Source organism: Chiroxiphia lanceolata, chromosome 11, assembly GCF_009829145.1.
Source record: "Chiroxiphia lanceolata isolate bChiLan1 chromosome 11, bChiLan1.pri, whole genome shotgun sequence".
Classification (NCBI taxonomy): Eukaryota; Metazoa; Chordata; class Aves; order Passeriformes; family Pipridae; genus Chiroxiphia; species Chiroxiphia lanceolata.
In genome coordinates this window covers 21,978,660-22,004,966 of record NC_045647.1, presented here as the reverse complement: position 1 = coordinate 22,004,966, position 26,307 = coordinate 21,978,660, and the positions used below count along the sequence as shown (strand labels likewise).

At 38.6% G+C, this 26,307-nt stretch overlaps 1 protein-coding gene across 4 annotated transcripts in view; it reads left to right on the top strand.

Moving 5' to 3' along the window:
• Nucleotides 1-26,307, top strand: part of ATG7 (autophagy related 7) — a 104,088-nt gene that overhangs the window by 14,479 nt on the left and 63,302 nt on the right. For all 4 annotated transcript variants that reach the window (XM_032698615.1, XM_032698613.1, XM_032698614.1 and 1 more), the window contains 6 exons: nt 1,862-2,020; nt 7,651-7,845; nt 10,049-10,252; nt 10,507-10,622; nt 11,522-11,597; nt 14,812-14,892. In XM_032698615.1, coding sequence (XP_032554506.1) covers nt 1,862-2,020; nt 7,651-7,845; nt 10,049-10,252; nt 10,507-10,622; nt 11,522-11,597; nt 14,812-14,892 — 831 coding nt within the window. The remainder of the gene's footprint in view (nt 1-1,861; nt 2,021-7,650; nt 7,846-10,048; nt 10,253-10,506; nt 10,623-11,521; nt 11,598-14,811; nt 14,893-26,307) is intronic.

Genomic DNA, 26,307 nt, shown 5'->3' with positions numbered 1-26,307 from the left:
CAGAACAGCCCCCCTGTAATCCAGGATGGAACAGTTAGCCACCTGCTGAGCCACTTGGATCCTCACAATCCTCACTGATCCATAGACATGGGACCAGACGGGATCCACCCAAGGGTGATGAGGGAGCTGGCAGAAGAGCTCGCTCTCCATCATTTCCCAATAGCCCTGGCTCACTGGGGAGGTCTCAGATGATTGGAAGCTGGCGAATGTCACGCCCATCCACAAAAAGGGCTGCAAGGAGGACCCGGAAAACTCCAGGCCTGTCAGCCTGACCTCAGTGCCTGGCAAGGTTATGGAGCAGATCGTCCTCAGTGCAATCACACAACACCTACAGGATGGACAAGGGATCAGACCCAGCCAGCAGGGGTTTAGGAAGGGCAGGTCCAGCCTGACCAACCTGATCTCCTTTTATGATCAGGTGACCCGCCTGGTGGATGAGGGGAAGGCTGTGGATGTGTCTGCCTGGACTTCAGCAAAGCCTTGGACACCGTCTTCCAAGGCACACTCCTGGAAAAGCCGCAGCCCATGGCTTGGACAGGGGCACTCTGTGCTGGGTTAGGAACTGGCTGGAGGGCCAGGCCCAGAGAGTGCTGGTGAACGGGGCTGCATCCAGCTGGGATCTGGTCACTAGTGGTGTCCCCAAGGCATCAGTGTTGGGCCAAGTTCTGTTTAATCTTTTATTGATGATCTGGGTGACAGGATTGAGTGTACCATTAGCAAATTTGCAGATGACACCAAACTGGGGGGAGTGTCGATCAGCTGGAAGGCAGGAGGGCTCTGAGGAAGAACCTGGACAGACTGGAGAGTTGGGCTGATTCCAATGGGATGAGGTTCAAGCAGGCCAAGTGCCGAGTCCTGCACTTGGCCACAACAACCCCCGGCAGCCCCACAGGCTGCGGACAGAGTGGCTGGAGAGCAGCCAGGCAGGAAGGGACCTGGGAGTGCTGATTGACAGGAAGCTGAACATGAGCCAGAGTGTGCCCGGGTGGCCAAGAGGGCCAATGGATCCTGACCTGGATCAGGAACAGTGTGGCAGCAGGAGCAGGGAAGTGATTCTTCCCCTGTACTTGGCATTGGTGAGGCCACACCTTGAGTGCTGTGTCCAGTTCTGGGCCCTCAGTTCAGGAAGTACATGGAGGTGCTGGAGCAGGTCCAGAGAAGAGCAGCAAGGCTGGGGAAGGGACTGGAGCACAAGTACTGTGAGGAGAGGCTGAGGGAGCTTGGGTTATTTAGCCCGGAGAAGAGTAGGCTGGGGGGAGACCTCCTCACTCTCTACAACTCCCTGCCAGGAGGTTGTAGCCAGGTGGGAGTTGGTCTCTTCTCCCAGGCAACCAGCAGTAGGACAAGATGGCACAGTGTAAAGCTGTGCCAGGGGAGGTTTAGGTTAGATGTTGGGAAGAAATTTTTTACAGAGAGAGTAATCAGACATTGGAATGGGTTGCCCAGGGAGGTGGTGGATTCTCCGTCCCTGGAGGTGTTTAAGGTGAGACTGGATGTGGCATCAGTGCCATGGTCTGGGAACCACGGCAAGGTTGGATCAAGGGTTGGACTTGATCTTGGAGGTCTTTTCCAACCTGGTTGATTCTATGATTCTGTGATCAAATTCACAGTGAAGCACTTAAAGTAACTAACTATGCTGATAATTGCTTTCAGGGATGTTTCAGGTTTTGAGGGATTACTGTTAAATGATATATTTGGACAGACTATTTTCTGTTCTTTGATTTCTGTGCGAGTACAAGGTTCAAAAGCTTTCGTAGCTTGATCTTTCTAGAAAAAAAATGGACAATGTGTCTGGCATTACTCAAAAGTATTTATCTAAGGCTATTGTACTTGTCATTATTTGAACTCCTTTCACATTTAGGGCTGGGGAGTCAGGAAGATCACATTTGTGGACAATGCAAAGATCTCCTACTCCAATCCCGTGCGGCAGCCGCTGTACGAGTTTGAGGACTGTCTGAGTGGGGGGAAGCCCAAGGCACTTGCAGCAGCAGACAGGCTACTGAAAATCTTCCCAGGAGTGGTAAGATCAGTATTTTACAACATATTGATACATTGCTTGGAAGAAAACCAGGGACTTTAAATTGCTATTCCACGTGCTAGTCATTAAACATTATTATGAGTGAGGAAAAATGCTACACAGGTGATATGTTGGTTACTGACAAACCTGCAAGCATTTTACTTGAGATACTCCATAGCTGTTAAACTTTATTGAGACAAATATTTGTAATCATGAAATATAAGTAAGCACCATCTGAATTATCTTGTAGCTCGTTGATGGTGAAGTAAAATGTATTTCTGTCTAGTATGTCCTAAGGAACTTTCTGCTCCTAAATGTGAGATCAGACATATTAATTGTCCATTTATGGGAGCAGGTCTTGAAACTGTAATAAATGTATCATTGAGATTCTCTATTATGTTTTACACTTAAAATTTGCAGTCTTATTTGCCGCGGTCCAAAAGTGGGGGGACCGTGGCACTACACGAGTTCGGGACACAAAGGTGGGATGCAGGTAGAATGCTTTATTCACGCGTGCACCCGGTCTTTTCATCAGCTCGGGAGGGGAAAGGGCCAGAACATAGGGCGGAGCATGAGACAGACAAGCGGGGGGACAAACCAGGATAGGGACACGGGCAAAAGAGGGAGGAACCGGGGAGAGAAGGGGCGAATGGAGGCTGTCCCCTCTCTGCAGCTTCTCCAGCCAATCGGCAGAGAAACAGACGAGCAGGGAGGTGAACAGGCTGGGACATGCCCGGGAAATATAAATTTGGGGAAGCATACAATGTGTATATACATAATAACTGTAAAGTCTGTATCATAAAGTCCTTTCAATCACTATACATCTTTTTCCACTTCTGAGATTTTCCCCATTCTGATTCCTGGTCCTTCACACTTATTTAATTGATTTTCTACATTAGAAGAAAATAAGTTAATGTTTAACTTCCAGAAAAGTAGTTGGCCTATAATTTCAGAATAGACACACTCTCAGCATCCTCTATCATGAACAAAAAATTTTTAGACTAGTTTGGCATGTGATGAAAGTCACTCAGCTGTTGATAAAACAGTGTTTGTTTTGGAATTGAGACTGTCTTAGAATGGGTAGCTATAGTTACCAGAGCTCAGCTGGCAAACTGTGTAGTGAGAACACTCATTATGCAATTCTATGTTTAAAGTGCTACTATGTTACTAGTCATAATAATGTTAGGAGTTATGAAAAGAGAAGTACGGATTATGTCACTGGTGTTCAGCGTTGTGAACAACTTTACGGATCATTTCTAAACATTTTTAGGTTCATTTAGTTTCAGCCAAGGAGTGCCCTGTGCTTTTATTCTTCTCTCTGTGTTGACCTTGTTGTTATCCTACTGTTATCATTTATGAAGTCAGCATTGCTACTAAGTAGTAATTCAGTGAATATTTGAGTATCAAACAATGATCGCCAGTATGAAAAAATTCTGAGCATTTCACTTTCGGAACTTTTGGTAAGTAAATCAGAAGAAACTCTCTGAAAGTTCCAAGAGCTTTGTTTAAGCTTGCTGCACTATAGTGTTGCTGTTACTTGGTGATACTCATTTAGTTATAGAAATATTAAATATCAAGTACAGAAGAGAAAGCATCTGTGCAGTGTCACACAGAGCACTAACAGGATGCCCTCTAGGGCATGTGTCACATGATTTCTCACTTTTTTTACTTGAGAACTCAAAAACAGGAATATTAAGAAAGCATGAGTACTTTAATTAGAGGAAATAAAAGCTGTTTGTGGAATCCTGACTGGTACAGTTATGAGTTTTCTTGTTAGAAATAACCAAGAACACAAAAGACCAAACTATACCGTGGAATTGTGAGATTGTGATGAGGCTTGGGAAAAATAAAAAGGAAAAAGAAGTTAAAAGTAGCCTGGAGAAGAGCTTCTAGTAATAAAGGGGAGCCAATAACAATGCTTTAGTGAGCCTGTATTGATGATGTATATACATATATATCTGCTATACACAGGGAAAAAACCAATTTTCCTGTTTGGTAATAGCATATACAATGTGCAACCTGTACTGTGTGTAAGAAATTTTTCCTCTACTATACACCTCAAATATTCTGCATCTCCCACTGTTTTTGTAGCACAGTATCCCCATTAGTGTTATGCATTCCCTGTGTTTTCCTCATGCCACGGATGTGTCACATCTGATCAGCCTTCAGTGGGACTCACACCTGGTTTCATAGCTTTTTGGCACAAGTGAGGAGAAAGCAATTGCACAGTTCCTGTGTACCCACAGGATAGAATGTTTCTAATATATTTTTTCGTCAATCTCATTCCTGCAGTAGAATTCATAGAGAAGAGGGATCCTATTTGAGGATCTGTAAATAAACAGAGAAACTACATGCCAGCACCAATAAGAATTAACAGTAAAACCTCTGGTTCAAACAGTTCATATCATGCTGGCAGCACGTGAGTCATGAGGTTCAAGTGGCAGGCCAAGCACAGGGACTAACAATAAGTCTTTAATTAGTCAGGGTAAAATCTTGGTGCCTTGGAATGGTTTGGACAGTGAAGCTGCTGTAGCTGGAGATGTTCGTAGTCCAGTGACTGCACTGGGCTTCTCCACACGGAGCTACAGCTGTTCCTGCACACTGTGCTTTGCTTCTTACCAAAGTCCAGGTTTATCAGTATAAATGTCTTTGAAGAAAAAAGATTAGTTGTCCTGGATTTTGGGCCTTCTCATTTCTCTCATCCTGAAGGAGTAGCCAAAGCTGTCTCTTGCTGTTTGGAATCCCTCCTTTCTGAGGGAATCCCATCAGCAATGCTGGTTCTGAAGGCATTTCTGAAAACTTGGGTTTACGTTTGCAGTCTAATTTACTTTCTTTGATTCAATTTTGAGTAATATTTTGCATGTAAAATGCAGTTTCTCCTGGTTGACTTTGAAATGCTTGACTGCTCTCTGTGAATTCTGCTTTATTTTTTAATTTTACATCCTTTCTAGTTGGAAGAGTAACCACCTCATCATTGCAGGTGAAACAAGAAGGAATGCTTTGGCAAGGAGCTTTGATTTGTTTCATTCCACTTCTAAGATTATCATTAGCTGTAGCTTAGAGTTTTACTATAGAAAAGAAGAGAGGCCTTGGAAATAGCAGCATTTATGGATTCACAGCTTTTCTTAACAAGTAGGTAATGCACAGAGTCATTCATGTAGCTGTTCTGTGGAATTTAACTTTCTTACCTCTCTTATATAGTCATTTCCTGAACTATTCAGGGATGGAACTCCAGTATATTTAGCATCTTGTCATCCTTTATTCTGTACTGCCTGAGAGGGCCACTTTATGTAGATGCTTCTCATAGAACGATTTAATGATGCCAGCACCCCATTTCTTAATGTGGTATGTACCTACACACTTCTGTTCAGGTTTAATATATTGAACACAGTTATATTCTAAGTGATCTGAGCCATGGTTTAACCAAAAATGCAGAAAGTTAATAGAAGTGAGAATACAAATGAGAGAGAATGTTATGGTAGCATCACAAATTGCAGTATTTTGGCTGTTGGCTTTAAAAAGAAATGCAAAAAACCCAAACGCACTAGAGCCTTTAGCACAGCTTTGGTCAGCTGTCAGTGAAAGTGTTGAAAAGTACGTTATCTTTTATGGTTTTACACGTGTCAACATACTTCTAAAAAAACGGAGTTCTGTGTGATTCTATGACCTTATGGGATGGTAACTTTAAAAACCTTTTTTAGCGTGAAGGTCTTAAAATCTAAGCTTTTTGGTGAGCAGTCAAGCAAAATTCTTTTCGTCACATAGGGACTCCTGAGATTTTGGAATGAGCAAGATCTGTCTTTGGGGATATATGTGTATTTAATCTTCCTTAAAATAATATTCATGTGGCATCCCAAGCTACTCTTTGAGCTCTTTTTGCCAGCATTTGGCTGCAAAAGTGAACCTCAGCCACTTTTGCTACTGACTGGTGTCTTATTTTCAAGGGACAGTTGAAACTATTGAAGCTGCTAGACTTGTCTGTATTCCTACAGCTACAGTCACAGGATGGTTTTTTTCTGAATTCTGCTAAGATTTTTGTATTTTACAAACCCGGTTACCATATGCAAGTGGTGTTTAACTCATTTTTTTTACTTGTTTCTGTTAATTTATTGAACAAAAATCAACCTCCTAAGTCACCAGCAGTGTCAGTTATGCTTATGTAATAAATCAGCACTTGTGTGCAGTATGACTTAATGAGTTATCTATACATACATTATTCATGTACAACATGGATTAAGTTTTCTGTTCCTGCCACAGCTTTTTGAGATTATAATGACCCTGAAGGTAGAACCTCCTTCAGTAATTACCCAGTGTTGTGCTGGTGATATAGAGCTGTTCTCACTGGGAAACATCTCCCTGTTGGTAGCATGCTGGGTCACTGTGGACTCTGCTTTCCTGCCCTTGGAGGTGGCAGTGAGGGAAAAAGGGAAAAAAAAAAGGTATATCCTTTGGTGTGGTTAATACAGATATTACTGAATTAATTTCCCCAAGCTGCTATATGTGCCTTGTTCTTTTTATTATCCTCAGGGATATTTGTGACGTTTGCAATGTACATTCACCCTTCTGGTTATTTGCCTCACCTGGCTTTATGTGCTTGTAGTCGGTCTATACAAAAAGCACATTCCACCAACCTTCCTTTTCTCTCTTCCCATGCAATTTTATCTTTGGTTCATCCAGCTTTTAAATTTTGTCTTTTAAACTGTTGGTTGCTTAGGGCACAGTGACAGGCAGGGAGGCTTTGGCAAAGCTTATGCTTTAACATATATGAAGATCCATTTTTCTCTTACAACAGATGGCTGACAGATTGTGTTAATGTATTTCCAAATTAATGAGTTAATTGTTTGCATTGTATATGCATTGTGTATGTGCTTATTTGGCTCAGTGTTTTCTGCTTAGTATGCCTTGCCCAAGTAGGGGGTTGGAAGAGGAACATGTTTCTGCAACAGGAATATGCTCTTTTCAGCATCTGCACAGTACAAGTCTCCAGACAGCCAAGCTCTAGAGTAACAAGTCTCAGAAGTGCTTTTCTTCTATATCAGCTTCACATATGGCTGGTTGAATTACAGTAAAATCATTTGAGACTAAGGAATTTAAAACAAAGAGCAGAATGTGTGATACTTCACGTGCCTGACTGTAACTAAGTCAGTATTCCATATCAGAAATATGAACTGCATCCTGTGAACGTCATGTATGAAGTGACTGCAAAGAGAATCCAAAACAAAGATTTTATGCATGTTTAACAACTGGATCATAGTCACATGTAAATGGGATTGCTTGCCTTTGTAGTGAGGATGTTTGTAATTTCTGGGATTAAGAGCAATTCAAATACCTTCTTGTAGTGATTTGCTAGGCCTAAAAAGATCTTCTGAGACACATAAACAGGGTTGGTCTGCACTCGTGACCCAAACTGGTCTGTTTGCACTGAGCTGCTCTGTTCTGGATAAATACAGCAGCTGAGACTCAGAAACTTTAGCACTGCGCTGTCACACAGAGAGATGTCAAGAAGAAAGTTGCCATTCTGCCAAAGAGTAATTGAATTTGTACTCTACAGTTTTGTATTGAATTTTATACTAATTCTATTCAGTCACAAGATTATCTTTTTAACCTGTTGTTTTCTGTCTGCCTCCACCTAGAGCTCAGAAGGCTATAACATGAGCATCCCTATGCCAGGTCACCCAGTGAATTTTTCTGAGGTAACAATGGCACAGGCTCAGAAGGACGTGGCTAAACTTGAAGAGCTTATTGATACCCATGATGTTGTTTTCCTGCTGATGGACACTAGAGAGAGTCGATGGCTTCCTGCTGTCATTGCAGCCAGTAAGAGGAAGGTATTGTACCATTTCTTTTCTTTCATTCTTTCCTTAATTTAAATAGATTTCTGATCCTGAACAATAGTCTTGTATGTCTTTGTAGCTCAAATGAACTTCCCTTTGCCAGTAGAAAGATCAGTGTGTCTCTTTAGTGCAGACTTCACTGAACTATAGCTTCAGGTGTGAGTGGGTGTAACTTGATAACTTAATCAATTCCTCCTTAATCCTCCTGTCTTCTCTGCAGTTTGCACCTGTGGTCTTTCAGCAATCTTTTAGCTGTTTAAAAAAGCTCAGAAATGGCATAAAGAGTGAGTTTGCAAAGCTGGGTACTGAACTGGAAAGTGCCAGCCTACTCTTCCATATGTATGGTGGTTGGTAATTGTAAGAAATATATGCAATTTTATATGCATATGCATATTTTATATGCAGCCTGTCTGGTTCAGTCAGAATAGGGTTGTTTTAATGATCTCCAAAACCTCCCCCTGCATTTGCTTAGCTAACAGTGCCCCACTATGTTTGCCTTGCAGCATTCAAATCATATTCTGATGACAAATTTTAAAATTTCTTTGTGACACTTCTCTGTTATTCAGTGGCATAGTGTGTCTGCGTCACAGTTAGTTGATTTGATAAGATCACTTTGATATGAGGAGATGGAATTCCCTATCACTGAATAAGCACAGCAGTGAAATCTCAAGGTGTCCAAACTGAAATGCTCAGTACTTCGTGCTGACACGCATCTAATGAGAGCTCTGTTTCAAATGCAATTTTGTATGATGACTGCAGATCTGAAGTACTGCAGTTTGGTCCCCAAGGTCTCAAAAAAGGCACATGGAATATGAAGAACCTAGTGAGTGAGAATGTGTGTAAAGTGCATAAAAACAGGTACATAGGTAGAAGAAAGAGTTGGTTTTCCCATATAGTCATTCTTTGATATTCCTTCAGTCCTCTTCCCAAAACAAGCATCTTAGACCCCTCAAGTGTTAAATTCTCATGTCAAATGTTAAACCTTTGTTCCTCTTGAGCACTGGAACTTGTAAAATTTTGCGCCTTTTTTTTTTTTTTAATGCATGCCAAGAGACACTTTTCCATTGTCTCTTTATCCAAACCAGATGATTCTGGGTTTTTTTGTTAAGGGTCAATCAGTTAGATTGAAATAGTTGCGAGCCAATAAACTGAAAAGAGAGAAACAGCTTATTGCAGTGGGAAGTGTTTGACAATGTTATTAATTTCTGATAATACCAGCTGTACCGTGTTACTGATATTTCGAAGGTGGAATACCATATTCAGGCTTTACAGGTAGATGTAATGAGAAGATGCAGTCTTTTAATTGCTGTAGACCTGGCTGTGCTGCCACAGATTCAACAGCATGGTTCTACTTTAGAACTGAGGGGAGAATAAACTACTACGAAAGAGACTATCCAGAAATTATTTGAAATACTGAGAATGATGATGCAACTCACAGGCTTGCTGTTAGGATGGCTAATTCTTCATAGCTTCCCTCAGAGTCCCTCTTTTAAATAATTCCTGCGTATAAGAATGAAAAATTACAAACTGCTGCACTAGAATTTCTATCAAAAGTATCTGCATGTGAAGCAGTGTAGAATTTTCCTTTAGATTTTACTGGCTACAGTCATTATTTTATTGATGTTATGCTTATAACATACAGAGCTCCAGATTACCCTAACACTTGCCAAAAACCAGAGAGAAAAGGGAAAATGATGACAATGTAACTGTGCCATAGCTGCTTGTGCTCCCCGCGTGACTAAGCATATGCATATGAAGACCATAATTAATCATTAATTGCTTTCCTTACTGAGCAGAAGTTTGGGTTTTTTTGATAACAGATGGTGTTTCACTGCTTGAAGTTCCTGTTACTTCTTTGTCAGCAAGTGTGCATAGGATTGTGTAGCAGCTAGTTGGAGTCATTAATTTGTATCAGATTTCCTTGAAAGACACAGAAAAAGGCGAAGGTTTATGCCTTTCTGAAACAGACTTTTATTTAGGTTTTGTTTCTTAGAAGCGCTTGATAACTGGAATTCTGCACCTTTCAGAAACTTTAGTGTTTATTGCAAGGATGGTAGATATGCAGTTAGTGGGTAGTTCATCTGTCTACAGCATGTGGGGGTTTTTGACATGTACAGTTAATAAAGCCTTGAGGCCTTTTTTTCCCCTCCCTTTTTGGCTCACTTAAAATCTCTTGTTCTCCCTTTATTGTTCACAGTTGGTCATCAATGCTGCCTTGGGATTTGACACTTTTGTTGTTATGAGACACGGCCTAAAGAAATCAAAACAGCAAGAGTCTGGTGATTCGTGTTTCAGCAATGCTGCTGGTCCTTCTGATCTTTTGGGATCGTCACTCTTTTCAAATATCCCTGGCTATAAACTGGGCTGCTACTTCTGCAATGATGTTGTGGCACCAGGGGATGTGAGTAGAACTTTATGCAACTGGTGATTATATATTTCTTCTATCGTGACTTGAATTTTTTTATTTCCTTTAAATGAAGTTTCATGAAGGGATTTGTTTTATGTTGATGTACATGGGATTAAGAAATGGCTCATCTTTTACTTGAAAGATCAAAGAAATTAATTGCACAGAACTAAGGTTGTTTTGTGTATCAGGACAGATAGTTACTTTTGAGTTACTTTTTTTCTTTCCTTTAGAATTGTCTGTCTTTGTAGTCCACCAGGGATCGGACACTGGACCAGCAGTGCACAGTCAGTCGCCCTGGATTAGCCATGGTAGCTGGAGCTCTTGCAGTGGAATTAATGGTTTCTGTTTTACAGCATCCAGAAGGGTGAGTCATTTCTGCACTGGTATTATCTGAGAAATAAGACAAATTCAATAAAATCTTTTGAGAAGAAGGAAGTACACACCAAGTAGGACAATTCTGTAAAGTGTAGTGTTGTCTGTAGATTAATGTAATCTATAGGTCACATCTGGGGACCCCTGGTGGTCTAGTGGTTAGGATGCAGCACTCTCACCGCTGCGGCCCGAGTTCGATTCCCAGTAAGGGAAGCTCCCCCGGGCAGATGGAGCTCATCGGCCCTGTAAGGCCATCCATCTAAGAGAAGGTCACTTGAAACAAACCTACGCTCGAAGGGTAAAGACCTTTCCCAAATCTTCGTTCGTGAAGACTGGCCATACATACACAGGTCACATCTGCTGTATTAGTGTAATTTAACAGTGTCTGAGAGAACTGATTCATCAAATCTTGAGTTTTTATTTTCTCTCTGAGTTTAACAGTAGAAAAGTATTGAGAAGAAAATATTACTGTTAGTGGATCTTGGCATTCCCTTGTTGGACAGTGTTTGAGTGTAATGAACAGCTGTTGTAACTATCTGTGTCACATGAAGGGCTTCAAGATAAACCACATACTGCAAACCTTAATTAAAATTAAGTGGGTTTAATACAGTAATTATTCTGAAATCCTGCAACTTGAAATCGAGACTTTTTTTCTGTCTTTAAAATCTGTGAAAGAAAAAGTGACTTAGGAGTTGACCATGAGCACGTTACAAGTCTCAGACTGATTTATATCCCCATGGTGTATCTTAGTTACTGTGAAACAGACTTTCCAGATAGGTTCCTTTCCAGATTCTAAACCGTGAGCTGTAACAAAATGCCTCGAAGCTGACTGGAAATTTCGACTCTGAGTGTACTGTCTTGTTCTAATTTTCCTTCTTGAATTTTTGGCAGCGGTTATGCTGTAGCCAGCAGTAGTGATGATAGAATGAATGAGCCCCCTACTTCTCTTGGACTTGTTCCTCATCAGGTAAATAATTTGTGAGTAAATGCTTTTGTTTGAGACCTGGGAACTGATAAAAGACAGATGTCACAGATTTTGTCTCCTTAACAAAAACATGCAATACGCTGATTCCATTCCTCAAAGGACCGACTCTCCATGTTTGTTTAAAAAAAAATATATGAATAATATTAATCCATCACACAGGCCAAGGTAGTTGTGTTCCTGGCATTGTGTCTATCCTCCTTGTGGACGCACAGATCCTGCTGTCTACATAGCAAGAATTTCTTTGGAGCAGGCAATATGTGAATAAGGCAACCTCTGACTGTCCTGTTCCCCATCAGAGGTGACAATATGATCATTTCAAAGTGACTTTTGTTCCCTTTTTAAATCTCTTCGGAGTATGAAAAAAATTCAAATCCAGCCAACTCACAATTATTATAGTTCTCCAAAATATTCATGTGTTTTTGGTACAATACAGCACTTTTTTCTTTTACTCAACCCAAACTCTAGTTACAAATGTGCTAAGGATAAAGTTTTTCAAATTGCTGGATAGACTTGTTCTTATTTCTTATATTATACAGTCCTTCAAAAAACTGTCTCCTGATTTTACCCACAGTCATATCCTCTTTGATATTGTCACTGGGAACTAGAATTATTCCGTACTTCTTTCCTTATGTTGCTATCCGAATGACTGTTTGTATGCTTCCATTGTATAAATAAACCATTTATTTGTTTCTGAGCAGTATTTTTAGGTTCTGTTGTTTTTTGCGGGTTTTTTACACTAAGAATGAATCTTGATTCAGAAAAACATAAAGCTACATAAATGTCTTTGCAGCATCCAAATATCTCGGAGTCTGGGCTGTATAAAATCTGTCTGATTTTGTTTATAATTTTATGTAATGACCAGTGTGCACACTTGGGTCATTTTATGCAGTGGGGTGCCCTAGGTTCTCCCTGGGTTCTCTCTCTCCAGTAAGTCTGGAGTCTCTTCAGTTCTTTCTCAGGAGTCCCCTGAAGTTTTTCCCCTTTTTACTGTGGACATTCAGCTTGGGACTGGTCAGGAATATCCAATTCTTGATTGACTGGTTCAGATCCCCTCAGTACGAGGCTTTTGTCCATGCTGGCACTTTTGATCTCATCTGGAAGGGTCTCAACAATTTCCAGCTTTGACACTAATTGATGTTTGTTGCTTTCCCAGTGTTACTTTATTATAACTTAGTTATTCCCGTATCCTATAGTGTTATCTGTAGTTCCAATGCTAATGCTGTTGTCAGTCAAGTCCAGCCCACACAAGCTGCTGAGAGAGATATTTTGACCTCTTACATCTCAGTAGGAAACAGAATCCAAATCTAAGTCTTGTTCATTTGCTGATCCAGGTACTGATTTATCATTGGAGAAGTTCTTGCTTTCTTAGTTGACAAACTAATGTCTGTAATTATCGGGATTAATTATCTGTTATTGTCAGAATGCCTCCTGTGATCATATGGAATGGTAATATGAAAGACATTTTACTCTTGCTAGATCAGTTTGTTTGGGAAAATAATTTCAGTAATTTTGACAGTTGAATCTTTGAGTCTTATACAGTGATTTTGTTCTCAAATAGTGGATAAGCTCCAGACCTCTGAAAAACACATCTGCAATTTGAACTTTCTCTTAGCACCTAAAAAGGGATAGTGAAGAAGTAATTTACTTTCCCCCAACAAAAGACAAGGAATATTACATAATGTAGTTAATATTTTTTAGAATATTTCCTAGTAAACTTTAGAAATTATACTGTTTCTAGTGGAAAAATAATGGTTTCTCAGTTCATGTGTTTCTGACTGATGAGAATATCAACTGTCCAGGCAGTGCTTTCTGATTTGGTTTATATCCCTGTATGATTTTGCTTGTGTTCTATCTCTGTTTTGGGGTATGCTTTCAGATATGATCCGTGTCAAATATAGATTTTAACTGGAAAACTATTCATAGAATTGTGACTTCTGTCAATCCTATACCTGTTTTCACATTTATATTTAGTGACTGTTATGAATGTCTTCTCTTTTAGACATGCTAACACAAATACAACTTCATTTGGTATCAAGTGAAAACAGATAATATTTTTTTCAAAGAATGTGAAATCTAATCCTTTTACAAACTACTGGTTTCTATTAGCAGTCAGCCATCTAACCAACTGGGGAAGTGCAATATTTTCTCCAGGGGTCTATAATTAACTGTTAGTTTTTGGGGAGGTGTTTTATGTTGGTCTTTGTTCACTTGGTGAGCCCAATACTGTGGAAAAAGGGGGATAGTAGTTAATGCAGCAGTCTTCTTTTCGAGAAGGTATTGCTTGACGGATAAAAAGCATTACACACTCATAGACTCTTGGACTGTCATAAATGAACTGGATTTATTTCCAGGAAGTAACTTGGAGTTCCTTGGATATTGGAAGTACAGAACAGCGGTACCAGAAAGGCTTCATTCTGTTGTTTTCTTTTCATCTTTCTTTGTGTAAAAAATGACTGTATTTTTGTGTTCTGATACCATGTACGGCTTGGCGTTTCTGCAAAAATACCTTTGTATTAATACTAGTTATACTATTTAATAGTATAAATTGCTGTTGGCTTCCCAGGTCTCTGCCATTCCAGCTCCATTAAATGTGTGGAGTGTATGTTGGATGGATTTCCATAACAGACTTCAAAATTAAGGCATTATTATTTGTATTACAGAGTTACTAAAGTTCTGTTCTTCATGGCATCTCTTCATTGTAATAGGCCTATAAAAGCACAGAATAAAAAGGACGATCAATACTCCAAAGAGTTCATAGTCTGAATATTCAAACATGCTGCAAAGTGTTTGGTCTGGAATTTTAAATTCACCTATCAGTACTATCATATTAACATTACAGTTTAGTAATGCACAACAGCTGGATTTTCAGACTATATGTTAGAAATGGGCGATAAAAGTATGTTTAACTGGTTATACCATGACTTTTTATTTTTGATCAAATTTTTGCACTCAGAAAAGGCAAACTGCAGGTGGTGCTGTGCCTCTATTTCTGGCTAAATAGTGTTGCATTTAGATAGTTGTGCCTTTATTTGCATATAGAAAAACAGTAATATGTGTTAGTATGAATTTACTACAGCTGTTACTGAGGGTGACTGTTAGAATGTTATATACCCTAGTTATAGATTGTGTGTCTTCAGTTCATGTTGAATTCTGGAAGTGTTTTAAAACAGTATTGTAATTTTCTTTCCTCTTCTAGATCCGAGGATTTTTATCAAGATTTGATAATGTTCTTCCAGTGAGCCTGGCATTTGATAAGTGCACAGCCTGCTCAGCCAAGGTAAGTCTAAGTTTGTCTGTGCTTTATTTATATGTCTTGCTCTGGGTCGGTCTTGGAGTACTGTGGACTGCTTTATGTTTGACTTTTTGTCTGTCTTCCTTAGGAATTGGAATCGCTTCAGCTTGCTTCAGCTGAAGTTCTTGTGCCCTCCTCCCTTCTTTTTTTGCTGTTTTCCAAGTTTCTTTGACATCACCTATTAGCATGCTATCTCCATGTAAATGTTCTAGTCAACTGAAGAATCCAAGAAGATAGTGGATTCTGAAACATTTCTGAAAGGTTTTTCACATAAATACTTCCAATATCTTTTAGTTTTGTGGGAAGGAATAAGATTGATATTGTTTAAGAAATTCTTTCTGATGTCTGATAAATACAACTTTTTAGCTTTCTGGAACTTAAGCAACTTTGTGTATTTGTAAAGATATTAAATTTCTGTTTTGTGATACAAAACAGACATATAAAGAAAAATTGAGAAAAAAAAATTGCTTCTTAATTGAAGAGACTGTTCATTTTGGTGCTGGTGTTGACAGTCCTGAGTCAGCTCACAGTTTGCAGCTGTTCCTTGGCTCCGTGCTGTGTCCTGCCAGAACAGTGGGGCAGCTCTTGAATTGTCTTCCTGTACTGTGGCCTGGAAAAGTTTTATCTCACAAGTTTTCTATGGCCATGTAGTGCAAGTTCAAGAAGTTTTGAGTGGGATATCTTGATAGGAAGTTTCAGAGGTTTTGACTCGTGGTTTGGACTGCTTGGGAGTGCCATTGATTTGGTTCCCTTTTGTGCACCTTGAGACCGACTGCAAGAAGTTCTTTCTGTTCTTTTTACTGCACTTGCCCTTCTTTCAAACAGCCATCAAAAACTCCTGGGCCACTGTCATTTTTTTGAGAACTTGCACAATATCTTATTCTACAGTATTCCTTTTATTCCTCTGGGCTACCTGGGTTCATTTGACAAGTTTTGAAGGACGCTTAATGTGCATTTCTCCTCAAAAGTTGAAGCATTAAACTTACACATTTCTAAAAATAACAATATTTTGGTCTACCCTTTTGAATAGCTGAAAGCTCAGCAGTAGCTAAAATTTGATGGTGGAGCCTGAGGAGTTAAACTGTTAGAATAAGCTTATTTCTTTTTTTTTTCTTTTTTTTTAATCTCCAATCCAAGACATACCAATATATAAAAACAATAAAAATGTACACCTATATAGATAAATGCAGGTATCAATTTTTTGTTAGCAAATAATTTCCTCTTGGAGGTCATTTAAAGAGAGCCCAGTTTTACGTAAACAGACTTGACGATTTAATAAAAACTGACTTGGATTTTAGCAGCTGTTCTATTCCCAGAGAGATCACTTTTCATGTGGTTTGGGTATTAAATTACTTCTGTGCTGAAAAGGTTGCTTCATTGGCGCACGTATTTCCTTACAGTAGAAACACAGGCTTTGTTTACTTTTCTAACTTTCTATTTATTAGCACAAGAATATGTCACCCTGCATTATGTGGAAATCTGATGCTAATACTTTGAAATGACAAATCCAATTACAATTTAATTTTAGTCTTTACGTTGGTTTGTTGTATGGTGGTGTTTTCTTGGTTTGTTTTTTTTTTTTTGTAATATAGTAATTTAGCATAATTTCATCCTGCTCTGTCAGATTTACTGTAGATTCAGACTTCTAGCACAGAAGTGGCTTCGCTGATATAATTGAATTTGCTGGCACTATATTCATTTTTGTTCTTTCTTACGTCAGCATTCTCTCTCTTGAGCTCTTGCCACTCTGTTACTCTTAAAACATAAAACTAATAAATTAGGAATTTTTAAAAAATTCCAATACATTCTTAAACCATCTAGTGTAGCTGGATGACTTAGGAGAAGCCGCTAATGATCTACAAGTACTTTTCGGTTTGACTCGCAGTCATTACTTCATCTCGCTGCTTTTGAAACTGAGGAGACCAGACGTCCAATAGCCAACTCTTCCATATCCAGAATTGTCCCGAACAGGCTGCATGCCGGAGAAGCTTCCCACAGGCAGTTGTTCAGGAATTTTGGGATGGTCGCAGCAGGAAACCATTCTATTTTTATTCTGGGCTAAATTTTCCTTGTGTGATTTCCCCTGCTGTCTTATTCTGGTTCTGCAGAAGTGTGTGCTGGAATGTCAAATGTCCCTCCTCGGAGCTAAGGGCACTGCCCTGCCAATGGAGCTCTGAGGAGCAGGGAAAGCTCTTCTGGTGCCAAACTGGTTCTGTCACTGAAAAGGGAGAGCCCCAAGTTCTTTAGTATCGGTATTTATTTGTAACAGCTGCTTTACTTACAGAATGTGAATATTAAGCTTATTACTGTGCTAATTAAGCTGTCTGTTTACCCTTATGGGAGCAAAATCAGGGTATTTGCTCATAATATTATGGTGAGAAGCACTAGAATTCCTTAAAAAACCAGAGTGATCCTAATCTTGTGCTAGTAGACCCTTGCAGACAACTGGCTAAAACCTTGACACATGAATGTTAAAATATGTATTTTAATGCAAAACTGCCAGTGTTTATATTTTAATGAGGGTAATGAACATTTTCATGTTATTGCTTCCCTTGTTGTGCATTGCGAAACAAACAAGGAGGCCTGGTAGAGTCAGAGTTTAATGTCATTAAGGAAAATTGCTACCAACCAACTTGGATACACAGATGACCCCTCTGTTTTTACATAGATCTCACATTTCCTCCTGAGGTAGGATTTATCATCCATGTGCTGGAAAGCTGGCTAGTTTTCCTTAAAGATATTTTCTCCTTCCCCTACTACAATCATTCTCATGTAATTATTTCCAGTACGAAATTCTAAAAAATCACTGTAAGTATGTCTACTAATTTTCAAGTTCTTTCTCAGCTCTCCATTCAGTGTGCTGAAAACTTGAGCTGCTGATGTAGTTTTTTAACCACTGAGTAATCTCACTGACTTAGCATTAAATGTTTTTAGTTTCATTGCATGTCAGGAAGGGACAGACACTGGGATCAGGGTTGGTATTCTAGGCATTATGTTACAATTTCTGCTTTCAGTCAAGATAGTCCCCTACACTTGCAAATGTTTTCCCCTTTTAACATCCCAGGAATACATTAAACACTTTTGCCGTGACGTTTACTGAGTGCCTGGGTTGCGTAAGTTGCTCGTGAGTGTTTCAGTTTTGAAATCTATCATCATGTAGACTTAACAATGCTTTCATTGTTCTCATCTGCTGACTGCTGTGCATGCATTTTTACTTTAAACTGTTCTGATCAGTTATGACAGTAACTTGCAATATTCAACTTACTGGTGTTTTTCAGTTGACATAATTTTAATTTTGATTCCAGCAAGTCCCTTCATATTTGCCCCAGCTGCACTGAGAAAAACATTCCTGTTTGCTTTCTCCCAGTAGTAGCATATTGTACAATCTGTCAGTGAAACTCTTGAAGCATTTTATATTCTACATTTCTCAATTCAAGTATTGTGCTGATGTTAGAGATGTAAAAATCATGGGGGGGGGAAAAAAGCCTTGGTCTTTTCCTGTGCTAAAAAAAGCCAACTCTTACAGAGCTTGCAGAAATGATGAAGGAAATTAAGAGAAAAGTTTGTCCTTCAGGAATTAATGTTTCAAAAATTTAAAAGAATGTTTTAAAAGAGCTAATTCTGGAGCTGTGCTGTAACATTGAGTCTGCATAACCAAGTCCATTTATAACTTTCCTTATTTCCTGAATTTACATATGTTAACATTTGGCTTGTCCATTTACAGTGCAGCCTCTGTAATATTGGGCAGATTTCATTCAGACTCGAAGAATGTCTCATAGGTACACCTAGGCATATTTTCAACATACTGAGTTAAATCTAGTACTTTTCTTACTTTTAAGCTGGCATAGAAATTTGCTTTGTGGTGAGTTATAGAAATTTATCACTTTTGCTTTTGCTCTTTGAAAAATGTCATTTTAACTGGGGGAAGCAGGAGGCAGGATTATCTTGCCCATAACTTTTGAAATATCAGGCAGCCTTTACCTCTCTGGAAATAAATTTTAAATTAAGTGAGAGAATTGAAATAATTTATCTTTTCAAAATTAGTCACGGTGAGGATGTTTTACTGTTCATTACCTGAGAGATGTGCATTCTTCAAAATACTGCCTGGTCTTACTATTTTATAAATGCTGAATTTTTACAATAAAGTCAACAAAATATAATATAGAGTATCCGAAGTAAAAGGATACTTACAGAATGAAGCTGTGATGTGGACTGAGAATGCCACATCACACGCTAAGAAATTATGACCATGGTAATGTGACCATTATGGTGGAATTTTGTTCCCTTAGAGGGCAGCAAATGTGATAAAGAACCTCAGAAATCTTAAAAGTTACATTGCCCTGTTTTGTGGAGAGGGAAGAGGGTGTGGAGGCTGTACAGACAGGAGAGGTGATCATTGAAAAATGGAACATGTATGTGTATATATATATAATGGAACAGTAACAACACTGAATCTCATAGGGTAAGAGAGAGCTCATTATCTCTGTCCTATATCTGAGAAAAAATACATGGTTTTAATGAAGTATGTGTAGGTGAGTGGGGAAGTTACTCCTTGCTTAGTCCATCGTGATGACTGGGAACATCATGGCTAATCCTACATGAAGACAGTAGTGCTGAACTTGCACAGAACAGCTCCTTGTGAAAGGAAGGGACATGGGGAAAGATAGAACATGTTCATGTCAAATCTTAAATCGTGCCCTTTACCAAAATTCAGCAAGCAGGAGACTGCCATGTGTTGGCACTGCTCTGGCTGGATTGTGAGTGGGAAATGGTGGATATTTTGCACCAGCTGTTCAGAGGTGGTGGATTCAGGTTGATCCATGTTTAATAGATAACATAAGTTGTTGACACCAAACAGCCCCCCAGTGTCAACAGAAGAGAGGATTTTTAAAAACGAAGCAAAACTTTATATTATGCTTTATATTAAGGTACTGAAGAGAAATAAGGTTATTTAAAAACTCAGGCAGCTCACAAGGATAGTTTAGAACTTTAACCAATGCTGCTGCTGGCAGCATTTACTTGTACTCTTCTGCCCCACCAGACATGATGATGTTGGACGTCTTTAATGAACAATCGCTCCTAACCATTCCATTGTTTCTGTGTTTCAACTTCTAACATGAAGTGAAATGGCTTCTTAATCAATTTACTGTTACATTTTCTTCGATTAAGATAAATCTATCAAGTATAAAAGAATTCAGGAGACTTTTTTTTTTTCCTCTTTTTGACTACATTCTCTGTTGTAATTTAGTTGGAGTTACAGTGGGGACTAATTTCTTACTGTTATTACTTAGGTTTCTTTTAAGGAGAAGAAATTGTGCTTCTCCATGGGAAATCGAGGAGACATTATTCCATTTCAGATTCTCTTGTTAGTGTATTGATCTGTATTAATTGACATTGTTTATACAAAGTGAAAGATCAGTTTGTGTCTTGTCATACTAAACCACCCACTCAAATACTTTCACATGGGTGAGGATCTGTTTTGTGTTCAGGGCTCTGAGAGGAGGATGCGTTTCATAACTTCTGACTTCAGAAGAGGTAGATCTTTCCCAAGGTAGCAGCTGGATATGCAGTGTCCAAGCACTTGTTTTGAGTGTGGGTGTTTGCAACTGTCTTTAAATGTTGAAAACTGAAGGTTTGTGTCTTTCATACTTTGCTGAACAAAACCGGTTTTTATTACCCAGCCCCCAATCCAAAGATAATTGTATTTATTGTCTCCAATCCACTTGTCTTCATCGGGTAAGACTTCTCTGCATGGCAAATGCAACCTTTACAATCTTAGGGAGCGTAAGTACAACTTGGCATAGAAAATAACAGAGTAAACCACATTCCTTCCCAGGTCATTCTGGTTTGGGGTCTTGCCTTCGCAACACGAGGGAGTGGATAGAGTGCAGGTTTACTGCAAAGTGTTTTAGGAACCATTCTTCAGTATTGTGTTCTTTGCACTGGAAGTTCTGAACTCTGCTGATTAAATAATTAAGGAGGTTTCTTGAAAGGGAAAGACAAAAAGGAAGGGAGAAAAAAAGAACAGAGAACATAAAACTCTGAAATTTGTGTTATTCTCTCTTCCTTTTGCTCTAGAAAATAAGCAGTTCTGTTGTTATTACTTCTGGTTTTGGAGTAGTAAAGTTGCTAGATGAAGAATCCCTTGCTAGTAAATAGGTAACATGTTTTTGCCCTTCAGAGAAGTAAACAAATTATTTTGTTGTTCTGTATTTCTTTTATTTGGTCAATTTGTTGTTTCCTGATGTTTCAGTGAAATAGCATGTCCATTCATGCTGCTGTGGCAATGTACCATGCTAGATGGTAGAATCAAAGTTATGTTGCAGAAAGTCCCAGAGTTCAGTCCAAGAAGCAGCTGGTGTGACTGATTGGTCCAAGACATTGACTCATTTGCTTGTTTCCAAGTTAAATAGCATTAAAAGTAGTAAAAATATGTTCCAGTAATTGTTCAGTGACCTTAAATGGATGTAAGATATTATTCTAAACAGTCCTGAGTGGGAGAGAGAATGGTTTATGAAGTCCATTAAACAGAAGTCTGTATTATCTGAACTAAAAGAAAAAAATGGAATTGATTGAAGTCTTGAAGTGAAAATACTTATATAGTTTCTGAACCATGAATAAAATTAATTTTCCGAAGTAAGTTAAGTTTAACTTACTTTAAAATGCTGCCTTTTAAGGGGAAGAAGAAACCTGTCACTCATAAAAACAATGGATTCATATTTCTGAAGGTTGTATTTCTGTTGCATTTAAATTAAATTCTGTGGGTCTTAGAAGATTGGGGTTTTGTTGTTGGGTTTTTTTCCCAATATTTATTGTTCCTTCGATTCAATTACATTTTAACTACAATTAGTACAAAGTAAAGGACTATCAATCTGGAAAAAAGACAGCATCATTGCAGTTTTCTAGTATTGACATGTTCAATACCTAACTGTGCCTAGAATACTATTTGTAATAATTTATTCTAATGGCAACTACGTACTGCCTTGTCAGATCTCTGTAAAGCTGTTACAGAATTCATTTTCTGTCAGTAAAAACAAAACCGAACTAAAACACTTTGACTTAAAATATCTAATGCCTCCTATTCCCTTATTTATTGTTCTGTTATTCCAAGGGTTCAATGCATATTCATAGACACAGTACACTTTTATATTTTTAATTATTATAATTGTTTCTTTTATGTTTTTCTGCATTCTTCTCATTGCAGTCTTTGACAGGAGTGGTCTACATCAATGCCTGTTTTCTTTAGTTAAACTTAAATCATCAGCCTTGCTTTACTGGAAAGCAGTTGTTTTGTTTAGAAAAGCCCATGTAGGCATTGTTGAACAGTTAAAGTTAAGTTTGACTTTTATTCAATTTTTCCACATTTCTACAGGGTTGCCCATGTCTGTGTCTCTGCAGAATTGCTTTTGTTTTCTTTGAAATTGGAAAAGAGTGAAGAAAATTTAATTTAAAAAGATGATGAAACAGTTCAAATTTATGAAATCCACTAAATACAGTTTTGAAGAAAATGCTGCTGTTCCTCCAGTGTGATTTTGCATAGATATTGTACACATCCAGATAGTGAAATCCTCTGCTCTGAAATAGCCTACAAAATCTGGGTTTTTAAGCCTAGATCTGAAACTACTGAGCAGCTGCAGTTTCTGTTTGAGGCAGTGATAGTTTTGGGTGCTCAATGTCTGAGAGACCATGCCTTATTGTTGAAGTGCTGATGGCCGGGGAAAGCTCGATGGAATAAATGACTTTATGTGCAGTACCCAGTGCTGGCTTTTGACTTGCTTAAATCAACCCTTCAGAGATGGACTGCTCCTGTCTTTGTGTAATCAAATTGTACAGGCAGCCAAAGCAGCCTTCAGCATCAGGCAGTTGCTTTTCTGTGAGAAGAATCATTTTCTTAGATGTTGGGGAAGTGCCCTTGCTTCACTCCCAGCATTAGGGAATCTCTGCTGCTTCTGGACTGTCCCTTCAAGGCAAACTCCAGGATTGTGCTCTGGATGTCTGTCCCCATATATGGGATGTGTTATCCAGCCTTAAATTGTCAATGCCCTCGGATGGGACTGGGGAAAGAGAAGGGCTTTTGAGTTGTTGTACAATAGGTGGTGACTAATGCCAGAATGAACTGGAGCCAAACATGTTGTAACTGCTGATGAGCTAATCAGCATAAATTCTGGGCAGGAAGCAGAATGCGGATAAATAAAGTTGTTAATACCCATCCGGTGTAAAACATGGAGCAAGCAGGAAATGGCAATTAGGTGACTTAAAGATATACCAGTGTGTTAAAAGAGGTCAGGACAGATGATCTAATGGTATTGGCTACTAGAAAACTCTTTTGTTCCTCTTTCTTCATCTCTAGAATGGAGATGTTTATTTTCTTATGCTCTCTGTTCCTCTCTCCTCTTACCTTTCTATTTACTAATGCTTTCAGGCAGGGAGTGCCTTAAACTTGTATGCTGTGCAGTAGAGTCCTTGTATTGACTGGAATCTGCAAATGCTGTTATGTTTAATTGGTGAGAAATATTTTAGAAAGGAAAGAGTAGCTAAAATAAAAATCTTGTAGTTTTGTCTGTATTATTACTCTATCAATTCGTATCAGGAAAAATGATTATTTTATATAAAGCCCATCAAAGTCATTTCAGAAAAGCTCAGAATACATGCAGCTCCCAAGAACTAAATGTTGGCAAGATCGACATATCTTAAAATTCTAAGAACTCTACTTTTTCTCCTTTTTCCTTTGTTTCTTTTTTCAGGAGAAACTGAAAAGTTCTAAGCAAAAAAAAAAAAAATCTTGTTGAGACCTTTCAGGGCCAGTTCTTCAGTAAGTTAGTATTCCATTTTCTGTCCACTGTCATTCAAAATTGCTGTAGGAAATAGCAACAGACAAAACACATTTGTCTGAATACATTCCTGCTCTAAATTAAAGCAGCAATCTGTTCCTTAAATGATTTTTCAGCACACTGTACTCAGATTAGGTAAGGTTTGAGACTGATTAGCTCTCATTTTTAATACTGATTATGGGAAGGTAAGGAGAGAATTGTGTATGCAGAGAGTGTTTTAATTATTTGGACGTGAGCCCAAAATGATGCAGTTTTTGCCTTGTAACTTATAACTGTCCTCTGTTTCCAGAGTAGCCTTGTTCAGTGTGGGCCTGGAGTGCAGCGTTTTTCAAAACTTTTTTCTGCGATCTTGTTCTTAAAACTTAATCATATGTGAATGCACTTGGAGTATTATCTAAAGGTGAAGTGTTTTAAGAATCAATTTTGTGCTCATCTAACATTATCAGACTTTTTTGTTCCAATATCATGAACTGAGTCCCTGAAAAATCATTACCTGATTTTCACAAAAGTGCAGTTTTGTTGCATTCTTTTTCAGAGATGTATTACAGCATCACCTTATTAGACTTTTTTTTTTACAACTTCTCAATATCAAATGACAATAAAAATTGAGAACTTAATGAAAAGGCAAGAGTCTAGGAGATGAGGGTTTTTTAAGGAAACCAGATTTATGGGTCTCATTTTGAATATTAGCAGTGCTGTGCAACTGCCTGGGCCCAGGGTCCTGATGGTTCAGCTTATTATCTTCTCATTTAAGAGGATTCTTCACAGCATTGTCATCCTTCACTAAACTTACCGTTTTAATAGCAGATACATTGAACTTTGAAGAGGGGACATGGCAAGACTTTTACGTGTCTGTCTTATTTTCCAAGTGGCTGTTGAAACTGAAATATCTCTTTTTTTCAAGCTACACGATAGTTTTCTATTCACTCTGCTTTGCCTGCGATAACCAGATAGTTAACAGTGTGCGAAAATATATGTAGACATGTCAAATTTCTAAATAGAACATTGAATATTGTGATTTTCCTGACTCTGAAATGTTTAGTGAAGTATCTGCCCCCTTTGAAAGAGGCAGGACAGGGAGGGAAGTGTTCTGTCATCTTTGAAGAAAGTGTTTAAAGCCAGGAAGAGTGTAAAACACAGCACCCCTCATTTTGGAGGTGGGCTACGCATAGATCTTTCTTAGTGTAAACAATCCATCTAGCTTTAATAATAATTATTTTATTTTTCCTGGAAAGTAAACAACACTGTTTCAAACTCTGCAGATGCAAAATGCCTAGGAAAGAAAAAAGCCAAACCAAATGTAAATACTGCTGAAAAGTTTTCAATTTCTGTGACAGAAATAAGGCATAAACCATGAGCCAGTTTTGCATCAGTAGCCAGGTTCTTTGGGTTAGGAGCTTGTTTTTTGTGTGTTTACTTAACCAGATATTAACTTTTATGCTATAAAGCAGTGCTGGAACCTGATTCTCTTTCTGGATGTCTTTCTACCCAGCAACTGAGACTTCTTTGTGCAGAATATTGTTAAAAAGAATATAACACAAAGGCTGCACATCTGTTTCCCGTTTCAAAACAAGTTCTTTTACTCTAGGTCTGTATTTCTTTCCTCCTGCCATGAGATTTGTTTTTTCTTCCTTCAGTAAACAGACGAGTATAAAAAGATTGCTCATTAGATGGGTTACTGGGTATTGTTTACATGGGAGACTTTGGCAATACATTAATTTGGCCCTGTTGTGATAATGTGCATCCACAACTTCGTTTGTTCCACTAAAATGTGGATTCTCCTGTAGCTGCTCTGAAATAGAGGACATGGTACTTTCCAGTTCTCCTCCTAAGCTCTGACAAATGACCTACAAGTGAGAAAAAAGATAAGAATGCCCGAATAAATCTTTATTGCTCCAGCTTTCCAGGCCTGGTGCTAGAATTATACCCTTCTGGTTCTTTTTGTTGTTGCTGTTTTGCAGGTTTTTTTCTGCTTGAGAAAATTAATTGTTGCATAGTGACATATGACTGGGTAGGGACACTTTTATTCCCAGGAAAAGTTCATGCAGGATTTTTCACATCTGCGACTAAATAGTTTGAGGTCAATAGTAATAAAAATTAGAACATCTCTCAAGTATTTTCCTTCCATAAAGCTGTTATTCAGAATGATCACATTTGGTTCCAAGTGTAGTGTCAGCAGCAAAGAGAATTGTTCAGAAGTGCAAAAGCAAGCTCATGCCAACTTATTAAATCTGGAAACGTTTTTTAGAATTATTTTGTGTCCATTTGTTATCCTGACTGGCATTATTCCTGATGATCCACGGAGTGTCCCTATGTGGTCTCCTGGCATAGGAATCTGAGATGAGTTTTATTTTTCCTCATGCTCTTTTCTTTCTGAGGTCTGTTCAGTGGCTACTGAAAAAATATATACCATGTTACATTTATCAGAGAACAGCTGCTACTGAATTTGTGTAGTAAAGATTAAAGGTGTTTATCCTTTTTGTGGCATTGTAAAGTTTTAATTGTCTGAACTGGGAAATAAAATCCCTGAGGGTGACAAAATGTTCTTTGAGTCGCTGCGTATATGTTA